Source organism: Micropterus salmoides, unplaced genomic scaffold (genome assembly GCF_014851395.1).
Source record: "Micropterus salmoides isolate LMB-PRFRI ecotype aquatic unplaced genomic scaffold, ASM1485139v1 Ms_hic_scaffold_20, whole genome shotgun sequence".
Lineage (NCBI taxonomy): Eukaryota > Metazoa > Chordata > Actinopteri > Centrarchiformes > Centrarchidae > Micropterus > Micropterus salmoides.
In genome coordinates, this window is record NW_024041151.1 from 30,123,893 (window position 1) to 30,136,840 (window position 12,948).

At 41.4% G+C, this 12,948-nt stretch overlaps 1 protein-coding gene across 1 annotated transcript; it reads left to right on the forward strand.

The window, feature by feature from the left end:
• Nucleotides 1-1,462: 1,462 nt before the first annotated feature.
• On the forward strand, nucleotides 1,463-12,839 carry LOC119914402 (histone-lysine N-methyltransferase Smyd1-like). The gene is made up of 10 exons (XM_038733706.1): nucleotides 1,463-1,744; nucleotides 5,671-5,847; nucleotides 7,369-7,582; nucleotides 7,732-7,862; nucleotides 8,052-8,090; nucleotides 9,521-9,716; nucleotides 9,864-9,956; nucleotides 10,068-10,231; nucleotides 12,188-12,356; nucleotides 12,515-12,839. The coding sequence occupies exons 1-10, from the start codon at nucleotides 1,608-1,610 to the stop codon at nucleotides 12,644-12,646; spliced, it is 1,452 nt and encodes a 483-aa protein (XP_038589634.1). The 5' UTR covers nucleotides 1,463-1,607; the 3' UTR covers nucleotides 12,647-12,839.
• The last annotated feature ends 109 nt before the right edge of the window (nucleotides 12,840-12,948 follow it).

The window sequence follows — 12,948 nt, forward strand, 5'->3', positions numbered from 1 at the left end:
CCTGAGTCCTCTATGTTTGAGACCAAGACCGAGTGCAAATGACAAGACTGAGACCATCAAAAAGTGGTGATGAGACCAAGACTGGTCTCGAGTACTACAACACTACTACAATCTAGATCCTAGATTGTAAAATATATAAAAAACCTAAAATGTTTTTATATAAACAATTAGTGAAATGACTCTGTTATGTAAAGGGGCTGCTCACACTGAGTTACCCACAGAGAATTATCACTAATTTTTTATCATTCTCATCAAGTTTAAAGTTTCAACTAACTCTTTTTTAGCAAATATATCCTTTCCTCTTGCTGCGTCCAAAAAAGCAGTAGTCAGACACTGTTGTTGGGGAATTGGGAATTTTTGGGAATTCCAGAGTTAAAACTATTATTATTGTGAAAGACTTCATATGAAATAAAAAACTCTATATAGATGTAAAAATGTATCTCTACAATAACTAATCCCCAATTTCACTGCTCATGCCTAAACACCAGTGTTAGCTGACAATTACATAAAATATGAAATTACATAGTGATAATAAAATGATAGGGTGGGCTCTCGGCTAGCTAACATCAGATAGCTCACTTTCAGTAAAAGAAATGCTAATTACGAATCTCTGAAGGTAGGAAAGTTAAGTGTATTAAAGCAGATATATAGATCACTACTGACATTAACCTGCTGCGTCTCCATTAGCTCCACTATGCTGTGAGTGATGCAGACAGACAAAATGTTCAACTAACTCAATGTTAGGAAATGGTAGAGTCCATTTTAGGGGTGTCTGATTCAAGATTCTTAAATAAAAGGCATGAGTACGGGATATATATTATAATATTTACAAATACAGGTAAGAAAGACCCCCCTGAACTGTTGGTTTTGCCTCTTTTGGGGGAGTCCAAGCCTTAACTAGGGGGGTCAGACCCCCCAATCCCCCCCATAATTTGAACTATACTTGTCAGGCTTGTTTCCACTGGCAACAGGCTGATGTTTTCTGGGAATGAATATAGGGCTTACACACAAACTCTTGCATACAAACCCAACTCCAAATAAATGCTAATGATGTCTGTTGAATATAGGCAACTGTTAGCTAACAAGTTCACCATATCAACTTATATGTGTCAATCAGTGACCCCAAAAAATCAAGTACTTCTGTTTAAAGGCTTACTGGCGGGTGAAAACGACAGGATGTGGCCACCTCCACTGTGTACTGTGCAAAAGTGTTTTAAAAATGAAAGGCCGCTACTGAATGTGAGCAGCTCTGTTTCCTGTAATGTGCCTCTGACAGACGGCCACAGCTGCCCCAGACCGAAATATCACAGGAGGAACCAACCCAAACAAGGGGACGACACCCGTAGACTACCTCTGCCTCTACTACCTCCCCAAGCCCCTCTCTTTTCCCACTGCTCACCCACCTTTCCACTCCGGGAAGGTGGTATAACCCCTAAAGGCAAATTTATTTTTGGCTGTAGCAGGGGTAAGGAGAGAGGGAGGGCAAGTGCTCCTGAATGTTAGTGAGAACTCTGCTGCTTGTTTAGTCCCTTATCCCTCGGCCCGTCCCATCCTCAGCCACTTTCTGCTTCCTCTCTGTCTCCTCTGTGTTTTGTTTGGCCAGCACAATGACTGTGGGGAACATGGAGAGCGCTGAGCTGTTTGATGCAGGGAAGAAAGGTCGAGGCCTAAGGGCCACCAAAGAGCTCAACACTGGGGAAGTGGTCTTCGCCGAGCCCAGTTTCTCTGCTGTGGTCTTCGACAGGTACGAGGCTCCTTGTTGTCGTTTTTCGGCTTGATGGAAATGTAAAAGAACTGATCTTTTCTCACTCAGCATGTCTTTGCAGACCTGGCTTACACACTGCAGGTGTGTTGTGGACAGGCTCCCTCAGCCCTCTCTGGGCTGTGATCTAATTTCTAGATCCCCATGACATCAGCAGTGAGAAAGCTGTCAAGGTGTCATGTGAACTTGAGCATGACATACATTTGGATTCAGTTTTCAAGGGCAAGGAGGCTCTACCCAAAGGAATATATGACACCTTGTACACTTTCAGATTAATTTCTTGAATTAAAAATGAATTACATCAGTCTTAGAGATTCCACTGACCTCACACGGGGTCTGAACCTGAGATCTGAAAATTTCAGCAGTGTGGATAACAAAATAACTTTATTCTCTGTACATTGAGTCTGCGCTTTTAGACATTGGTTGTACCTATAATTTGTAGACACTCTTTATATGAGTTATGTGTGTTATTACAGCTGATAAAAGTGTATTTGTATAGCACCTTTCAACAAAAAAGTCTTTTGTTGCAGTTTGTCCCAGATATGTGGTGTATAGAAATTGAATGCTGCCCCCCCCCCCCATGTTTACTTTTGACTCTGGGGATAGAAAACAGACCTTAGAGGTGGATGGTTTATAACATAGCAGCAGGTCAGAAATAGATTTTAGTCCCCAAATCATTGAGTGTTTTTTCTAGAAGTAGTATTTTTAAAGAAGTGTAAAGATCTGAGAACTGGACTGATGTGGTCTATCCTGGTCTTAGCAGCAGCGTTCTCAATAAGATGCAGCTATCTGAATGAAGAGCCCACATTAAAGTCTTAATGTAGATGTTAAAATGTAGACCATAACTAATCATTAATCATTCATCTTTGTCTTCACAGTATTCTGACCTTTTCAGTACATAGTTGTGTAGGTATTAAAGTGGAGCGCAGCCTGGTTTGTCTGTGTGCTGTGATGTCAGATACAGATCTGAAGAATAGAGTTTGAGCCATATCAGAGCTGGTAGCTGCAGGACGTTGGCTTACTGAAGGGGTCCAACACAGCAGGCATGCACCAAGAGGATCTGCCTAATGTAAGACAGGAGGTGTACAAAACTACACAAAGAGCTGCCAGTGACTGAGAGCAAGTGTGTGTGTGTGTGTGTGTGTGTGTGAGAGAGAGAGACTCTGCGCAGGGCTTTGCTGCGTTCCAACAATCATCAGAAACATTAACAAGTCAGTTCACTGTCCCTTTGGACAGGCAGAAAGCGCTCTGCTGAATAAACTGTTTACACGCAGGCACATGCTGCTGACTGCTGGGACCTGTGTTCACTCACACAGCGCAAGCTTCTGTGTGCTGTTGCCATCCAAACAATGACGATGGAAAAGTTGCAATCATGTTAGCAAATCTTAATTTACTTTACTTAAAGAGGTCATATTCTGCTCATTTTCAGGTTCAAAATCTTATTTAGGGGTTGTACCAGAACAGGTTTACATGGTTTCATTTTCCAAAAACACCATATTTTTTGTCATACTGCACATTGCTGCAGCTCCTCTTTTCACCCTGTGTTGAAGGCTTCATTTTAGCTATGGAGTGATACATCTTACCTCAACAAGATCTTTGTTGGGAGTTGCACATGAGCAGTTCCTAGTTAAGGACAACTAGCCAATCAGAAGCAGAGTAGGGAGGGTCCTGAAAAGCCGGTAAACATGGCTTCGGTTCAGCTGTACGTGTTCCTCTTACCAGCTTATTATCATGGACTGGACAGAGTGGTGAGATATTAAAGGGGCATTATGGAGTTTCCAGCGGCCACTAGCAGTGCGGTTTTAAGATTGCAACCAGGTGTGTGCTCGTACGTGTGCTCGCTTGAACTCATGAGCGAGCAGAATCCGAAACACAACCGCTTTCATACAGAGATCCTGCAATAAACGCAGGTACACCAGCACGCAGGCTGTGGCTTTTCACTCAGACATGTTCAGGCTCTGTTACTTAAATCGCATATCGGCACAATCCTCCCGAAGAAAGGCAGAGTGACAGCGGCTATAGACAGGCAGAGAGATCAGACAGAGCTGGAAACTCAGGTAAACTCCCACTGCAACGTTACCGTAATAGTTCAATAATAATAATAATAATCAGCTGCAGGTTGAACTAATCCATGCTCGTTACATGATCACATTACATTTACTGCATTTAGCCGACGTGCTACATCGTTAGCTCGCCTGCTGCTTTTCGGTAACCATCTTCACTATCTGTGTATCTGTCTCCGGAGGCTCAGCACTGTCAGCACAGCTACATGTACTGGATGATCATGAAACGGTTAGTGAGCTGAAATGGATATTATAAAGAGATTGTGTGACACTTTATAACAGTTACACCGCAGTAAGTAACTTCACTGTAACTAGTGATAATGGATGGCTCTATCTCTGTGTTGTTGTGACCGTTTTGTTGCAGTGTTTTATGTTGTTTTATGGTATTAGTGGACTGCATGTTGTTAGCTGCCGTGTTGTCACTGTAGTCTGAGAGGCTCGGAAGCACGCGCAGGGCTGAATCCGACCCGGAGACCTCACATTAAAAGCAGAATAGCGGCTGATGCAAGCAACGGAGAAGTGCTTCATTTCTAAGTGACTTTTGAGCCCATTGACAATAAGGCAATGACAATTTGATTTATTAAAATCAAAAACTTACATTTAGCCCCTTTAATTTGTAAAATGTATCTTTCATCCATAAAGTTTTAACTGAGCTCACTTTCTACATCACAGTAACAAATTTATATCTATTGACTTCCTGGAGGGTAGCTTATGTTTGGAAGGGAGAGGAGAGGTGTGTGATGCAGCTCAGTGTTTTTCCACCTTGTTTTTGAGGGCGTGTCAGACTAGCCGGTTGGTGAATTTATATGGCGCATTTCGCCTTGATGTCAAAGGCTGGACTACAAACGAGCTGTTTTCAGGTAGTTCAGAGCAGAGTTTTCTGTGGGAGATGGGAACTCACTTTGGACTGGACTTTGGGCTTTTTCACTTTGCAAACCTGTTACCTGCACAGAAAAGATATCTAACTCAATATAGGAGAGGAAACAAGCCAAAAAGCATAATATGACCTCTTTAACAGTTTTCAATACAGAGCTGTGATAATATTTTATTTATAATATATTAATACAGTTTAAGTGCATGTGTATGTGTTTTATTCATACATACTGTATATTTTACAATGTTACATAGATATACAGTATATAGAATTATAGTATGAATACGAATTAATATATTTTCATTATTGTGTCATACATACCACTATGTCTAAGACACCACAAATTCATAGAAGCCAGAACTAGAGTGCTGCATATTCATTTTTGAACAACAAAAAATGGCCAAAAATAGAGACTCAATTCTCAGTATTTATTTAATAGTCCTTTTAAACTGTATTCTCCAGGCTTTTGAGACAAAGCAAACTTAAACCAATCCAAATTTGTATATTTATTCAGGCAACAGAGGGAGGAGAACTCAAATGCAGGCAAACGCATGGTGTTTGGTCAGGTCAGGACTTACAAGTTGGCAACAAGATGGCAGTTCAAACAGCTAAACAAATCCAAGGAGGCATGACTGGTGAGCAGGCCAGGAACAGAACATAAACCACCATTTATTTTAATGTTCACTTTTTCATACAGCGTAAGAGAAAAAAATTGGTTCTCTCCCTCATAGTGAGAGGCTGTAGTTTGTGTTGTTTTATTATATTGCATTTAAAGGTGTTCCTGCTAAACCAAACAAGCCAAACTAGAGTATTTTCTGTCTGTGGCCAATATATAGTTGGGTTTTGATGCTTCATGGGAAAGGGAAAAAACACAAACAGATACTAGTATTATTCTGTGAACAGTGGAACCCAAAAAGTTGAGGTCAATGAAAGATGTTTTTACTGCAGCTGGAATGTTTCTCTGTTTTCAGTCTGGCCTTTCAGGTGTGCCACAGCTGTTTCCGGCACCAGGCCAAACTGCACCGCTGTGCCCAGTGTAAGTTTGCGCACTACTGCGACCGCACCTGCCAGACTGCATGCTGGGATGAACACAAGCAGGAGTGTGCAGCCATCAGGAAGTCCGGCATGGCGCCCAGCGAGAATGTTCGGTGAGGAAAACTAAGCCCATTCTTCATGGACCTGAGAGGAATCTGCAAGAGACAAATGAGATGAAAGCTGAAAGCATAACAATCAGTCACTTTCTGGTGAATCTATTACTACAAAGAAGGTCTTGTTCTGCAGAACTCCTTGTCTCAACTCTGTTACTGTGTTACTTTGTAACGCCTGTTCTGCTTAGCAGTTTAACATCTATGTTAATTTAAGATTTGCAGACACAAAATAATGTATTGCATATATCTTCAAGTGGGGAATTCATAAGGATGGGAAAGTTGCCGGAACTTTTCAGAACAGCAAAGTCAGACCACAAGCACAAGCAGTGCTCATAACCACAGAGCCTGTGTGCACTCATTTACAGGGACCCCTGGTCAGGTAGTCACAAGATATCTCAATGACTACTGGCCAGATTAGAATGAAATGTGATATGGATGTTCATGGTGCCCATAGGATGACTTAGTGACGACCCCCGATCATTCCTCTCCTGAAACCATCAGGTAAAACTTTTACCTTGATAAACACTTTGGTCCATGACCATTGAGGGCTGGAGTTCCATGATATTTGTTGTGGTTATTCATGTTCCCCAGAGGATGAATTCTATGTTCTTTATGACTTTTTAGGCCCTATGGATTGCAATGTCAGCCAGTGGGTCCACCACTTTAGTCCAGACTGAAATAACTCAACAACTATTGGGTGCATTGCACCTGTACAGACATTCATAATGCCCAGAGGATGAGGCTGGTGATTTTTTAAGTTGCGGCCTGTTATATGCAATTCACTGGTGAGTGACTTATCGAACACAGCCCTTTTTTATAGTGGAAAGTGGCATCCATATCACCTCCACTGCTGTTGAATGTAACAATATTAACATTCATAGTGATAGTAATATCCATCCATCCATCCATCCATCCATCCATCCATCCATCCATCCATCCATCCATCCATCCATCCATCCATCCATCCATCCATCCATCCATCCATCCATCCATCCATCCATCCATCCATCCATCGTCAACCGCTTATCCTGCATAGGTGGTCGCGGGGGGCTGGAACCAATCCCCCGGGGTACACCCTGGACAGGTCGCCAATACATCGCAGGGCTAAACATAGACAAACAACCATTCACACTCACATTCACAGTTATAATAATATGAAAAACAAAATATCGGCACTCTCAGAGCACATAAGTAGGAGTAAAAATAAGATGTGTTAACCACTGTCTGTTTCACATCCTAAAAATCTCCATCTAGATGTTGGAACAATTGCATTAACAGAAAATAATCATTCCGTGTGCTTTACCTTAAACCCACACATAGGACATTCCTGAGTATGAAAAAAACATTCCATATATTCCATAGTCCCGTTGACTTTGGTGATCCCCCTTTTCCTCTCAATGAGAGCATGTTAGCATGCAGATCGTAACCTAGCTAACATGTTGATGTTAGCCCTTAGCTCAAAGCACCACTGTGCCTAAATACTGTGATTTCTCTCTCCCCTACCCGTATTTCCCTTCCCAGTCTGGCTGCTCGTGTGCTGTGGCGTATACACAAGGACACAGGCATTGTGTCAGATAGTCAGCTGATCTCAGTGGACCAGCTGGAGGACCACGTAGCTGACCTACCTGAAGAGGACCTCAAACAACTCAAGATTGATGTGCACAACTTCCAGGAATACTGGTCCTATGGAAGCAAGCAGCACTCTGTCAGCCACATTTCACACATCTTTGGCATTGTAAGAATGAATGTATCATTATGCATTATTATTCACCAGTGCTTCATGGGCTACATTTGCAAATTGCATATTTATATATAAGGAAAGACATCTTTAGAAATAAACTTGGGCACATGGTCTCTCCCTCCCCTCTCTGTGTGTCTCTGTAGATCAAGTGTAATGGATTCACCCTGAGTGACCAGAGAGGCCTGCAGGCTGTGGGTGTAGGTCTTTTCCCCAACCTGTGTCTGGTCAACCATGACTGTTGGCCAAACTGCACCGTCATCCTCAACCACGGCAAGTAGGTATAAGGCTACTGCTCATCTGTGAAGATGTATAAAAAAGATGTGTAAAATACTGTGTGTGAACATAAAGTACAATAATACAACTAGATTTTGATCAAACTGACTTGCTGATGCTTTATTTTAAACAAAGGACCAATGTAACACGTATAATTGTTTAAATTAATTGACTATCACTTTCTTTGTAGCCAATCAGCTGTGAGTTCTGCTCTCCACTCTCATAGGAGGTATGTATTACAGCTGTTCAGCAATCAACCTCTGCCACCTGATGTGACTGTAGAGTGGCTTTAATGATAACTTCCTGGTTTTGGATCAAGGTTCTGTTTCCTGTTTTAATTTTAAGGTATTCGTCCTCATGTGTTTTGTATTATTTACTTCCTGCTTTTGTGTGTTTTCACATGTTTGCCTGCCCCGCCCTGATTAGTTTCACCTGTCCCTCACCCCTCTCTTGTTTAAAGTGTGTGTGTTGTTTGTTTACGTTTGTCTCTTTATCTATTCATCAAGCATCCCAGCCCTCCCCTAGTTTTTCCTGTGTTTTTGACTCTTTCTGACTTTTGGACTTCTTTTGGATTCTTGCCTATACCTGTCTGGATTTATTTTCCTATTTGGACAGCTTTTCTTCTTTTGAGTCTTGCCTGCCGTACTTTTATTGTAAGCCAGTTTTCCTCTTAAGTTATTATTAAAAACCATAGACCTGTACTGGCTCTGCGTTGGTGTTCTACATCTGGATCCAAATTCTTTCTCACCTGACGTGCTGTGACAAACACAACTGTCCAGGCTGAAAAATGTGTATGCTGAATGCACTGTACTGTATCTATTCAACTAAACACAATTACAATACAAGCATGAGCATAGCAAAATGACCACTCACAGTTTACAGTAATGGTAAATGACTTGGCAATTTAATAATCTCTAAGTCATTAATTTAATGAACACAATGATGTCAGTTAATGTGCATTGTCCATGATGGGGGTAGGGACTTCCTGGAATCCTGGAATCAGGTTGCCAGTGGAGAGCATAGTCCAGCGAGTACAGATTAAACAAACAAGATATAATGTTTACATTAATGAGCTTTAGAGGTGTTGGTAGGCAGATTTTTTGTTACATTTGGATTTATTGTATCCAGGCTTGCTATTTCCCCCGTTTACAGTGTTCGTGCTAAGCTAAGTTAGCTGGCTGCTGACTGTAGCTTCATATTTAGCAAACAAATATAAGAGAGGTATCAATCGTCTCGTCTAACTCTCAGCAAGAATGAAAGTAAGTATATTTTCCAGTATAATGATCCACTCAGTAAGTAAATATTCAGTTGAATTTATAGAATAAAATATTCTATGTTTTTCTTGTCAATAAATCCCATGTGTAGACCCAAACCAGCAATATATGTATCTACTAACAAGTCCTGTGTGTATCACAGCCTGATATCTCTTCTTCCTCCAAGCCATAGAACTCAATGTATGTATGTCCTCCTGTTTGAGTAACAGTTGCTAAAAAAAATACAGTATCTACCTGGAAATGGCGGAGCCTTTTGAAGTCAGACAATATTCAGTGACAGACTAACACATAGTTGGTTTTGTTTTTTTCATTCATTCATTCAATTATTAAACATAAACCGTGTTAACAGATCCTGAAAACCCCCTCCTGTCCTCCTCTGTCCCAGGATCGAGCTGCGAGCGCTGGGGAAAATCCCTGAGGGTGAGGAGCTAAGCGTGAGCTACGTGGACTTCCTCAACCTGTCTGCTGACCGCCAGAAGAAGCTGAAGGAGCGTTTCCACTTTGAGTGCACCTGCGACCACTGCAGCCAGCACATCAAGGACGACCTGATGATGGCTGCTGCAGAGAGCGAGGGGAAAAAAGTGAGGGAAGAGGGATTTGAGCTGGGTTTCCATATGGGCTGGGGTTTCAGGACCACAAAACACAGAATCTTTTTAATTTCTTCATTTCATTTTTATGATTATGATAATACTATATGTTCCTGTTTTGTTGGTGTGTCTCCCTCTCAGCCCTCTGCTGATAAGGTGAAAGAGGTGACTGCCTTCAGTAAAGACTGTCTGGAGAAGATTGAGATGTCCCGTATTGAGAAGGATTATCACAAGGTACACAGAACTAATTTAAGCTTTTCTTCATGTCCTTCTCCCTGATTGTCTTTCACTGTACATGCTTCACTTTCTGATGTCCTACCCTGTGTTTTGTTGGCCCTCTCTCAGGTGGTGAAGTTGTGTCGTGAGTGTCTGGAGAAGCAGGAGAACGTCCTGGCTGACACTCACCTGTATAAGCTGCGTGTGCTCAGCGTTGCCAGTGAGGTGCTTTCATACCTGCAGTTCTTCTCTGAGGCTGCAGACTACGCCCGCAAGATGGTGGATGGATACATGTTAGTTCACACAATCATAATTAAACTTACTATTGTTAAGATTAGTGTAAAAACTCCCTATGTCCCATATATTTGCAGAGAAACTCCCTTTGTCTTCATTTGCCTAACAGTGCCTCATATAGCCATTCATCTCCATGGCAACTCCAAATATCACTAATAATGTAGGCTACACAACAAAATCCATTTCATCTTAATTTTCTTCCTGTACTTCAAAACGTTTTGCCTAAAAAACGCTACACCACCATGGTTTTGGATATCATACAAATTTAATGAATATCTGCATTTCAATGACCTTGTTTAATTCATAATCATTATCATCATTTCATTGCAGTTTTCATACAGAGCAGGTCTAGACTGTACTTTTTGTAACATTAATAACAGAGAACCAACAATTCCCACCATGAGCAAGCACTTGGCCACAGTGGCAAGTACAAATTCCCTTTTAGCAGGTTAGAATCCTCGAGTAGAACCATGACTCAGGGGTTGTTGGCAGTCTGCTCGACCAGCTACATTATCCACACAGAGATACAAAACAATGAAAGGCATAAAATGAATAATAGTACTAATAATGATAGCAATATTAATGATAATAATAATAGGACTAATAATAATAATTGTACCAGAGCGTGTCCAGCTGGAACATGGGGGCAGCAGGTGGCCCGCAACCACAGATCCAGACCCCACAGCTCTAGAGCCAGCCATAAATATAAGCTTTAATAAAGAGTCAAGTCTAAAGCTTACTCTTAAATGTGGAGAAGGATTTTAAATTTTATTCTGGATTTTACAAGGAACCAGGGCGGAGAAGCTAAACAGGAGAGATCTGATCTCTTTCCCTGGTTCTTGTCAGTGCACGTGCCGTGGTATTCTGGATCAGCTGGAGAGTTTTAATGGGCGTATTTGAGCAGCCTGATAATAAGGAACTGCAGTGATCCAGCCTAGAAGTAAAACATGCAATGTACAGAATCCATATGTCACCATAACATGCATATCAATTCCCTATGTCACTATAGATTTGCATTGAAACTGTGTACTCTGCAGTGGGGTAGGAGAAACCACATTGAATATAATCACTATAAATACAAAATACAATAATCATGCAGGTATTTGAATGATAGCGATGCTCTAACTGCTCCATGTGCTGCTGGCTATTAAACTAAAGGTCACTGCATGTTTTTCTTAGACTGTAATTTAGGAGTGGGAGATATGGATAAAATCTTCTATCATGGCTATTTAATTTTGTATATTGCAATATTGAAATGACTGAAAAATCAACAGAAAAAATAAATATAACAAGAATGTTTTTGTCTAATCCAACATTTTAAATACCTGTCAAATCAAGATACACACATAGTCCTTGTTGGTAGTATATTGTACATTTGTTGTTTGGGTCTCAGTATGAGTTAATCAGAAGGTCGGCAGTTCAATCCCTGGCTCCTCCAGGCTGCAGCCTGAACCCTGAATTGCCCCTGCCAGTGTGTGAATGTTAGTTAGTTTCTGTTTGAGCACTTGGGCTCAGTGTGTGAATGCAGATGTAGTCTAAAAGCGCTTTGAGTGTTTGATCAGACTATACGAAGCACTTACATATTAGTAACTCAGATAAATGTATTGGAGAAAGTATGTATGTGTGTGTTTAAACTATGGTATAAGAGCAAAGGTCTTGGTCATGTCGTCCATAGTCAAATGAATAAATTACATGCGCTCATGAAGGAAGGTCTAATAAACTAGGAGTGCTATGAGATATTGGAAATACAGTGGGTTGTCACACTCTGGTTTTATATGTCTGAAGCATCATTTACCCTTTTCATTTCAGGACCAAATAAGCAGAAATACACTTAAAAATCAATGTTATCCTCAGCATATAACCCTGAATTTCCAGACAAATAATATTTATGTATAATTACCTCTAACCTCTGGTATACAGCAAACACATCTATTGCTCTTGATCCTATGTTGTAGGAAGTTGTACCACCCCAACAACGCCCAGTTGGGCATGGCCATCATGCGGGCAGGCGTCACCCACTGGCATGCAGGGCAGATAGAGGTGGGTCACGGTATGATCTGCAAGGCCTATGGCATCCTCATGGTCACCCATGGACCCTACCACGCCATCACCAGAGACCTGGAGGTATGCTACGCAGTAGTTTATGTTTATTTATCGGGCTGTGACTTTTGCATAATAACTCTACATTCTGAAAACATTGTTTCTACAAACTGAGCAGTAAAATATTTAAGAATAAATGGATTTTGTAAGCACAATACTCCCAGTAATCGTGCTTTTTTCAGGCCATACGCATGCAGACTGAGATGGAGCTGAAGCTGTTCAAGCAGAATGAGTATGTGTACCACACCATGAGGGATGCTGCTTTGAAGAACCAGCTCCCAGCCAGCAGCTCCTCCACTGGTAAAAAGATCTAAGGCCTCCGCAAGCAATAATCACCGTTATCCCTGAAGATCACCCAGTGAAAAGTGATGGTGGCATGCTGATGTTCTGATACTGACGTGTACGTATACTGTATGTCCTCCAAAGCTCTGAGTCCTGTGCAGAGCTGTTGTTCAAATCAACATGTTCAGATGCTGTACAGTATCTACAATAAAAGTGGAGATACAACATGTGTTGTGATCACTTACACACAAACAATAAGTGTGTGACAACCAGGACTGTGTCCAGGACTTTAGAAAGACTGAGGTCATGAGTCCATCCAACCCTTCCTCTTCCC

Coding starts and splice junctions, on each gene's coding strand:
- LOC119914402 (XM_038733706.1), top strand. CDS start 1,608: ATGACTGTGGGGAACATGGAGAGCGCTGAGCTGTTTGATGCAGGGAAG. Junction 7,583..7,731: donor TTTCACACATCTTTGGCATT/GTAAGAATGAAT, acceptor GTGTCTCTGTAG/ATCAAGTGTAATGGATTCAC. Junction 8,091..9,520: donor GCTCTCCACTCTCATAGGAG/GTATGTATTACA, acceptor CCTCTGTCCCAG/GATCGAGCTGCGAGCGCTGG.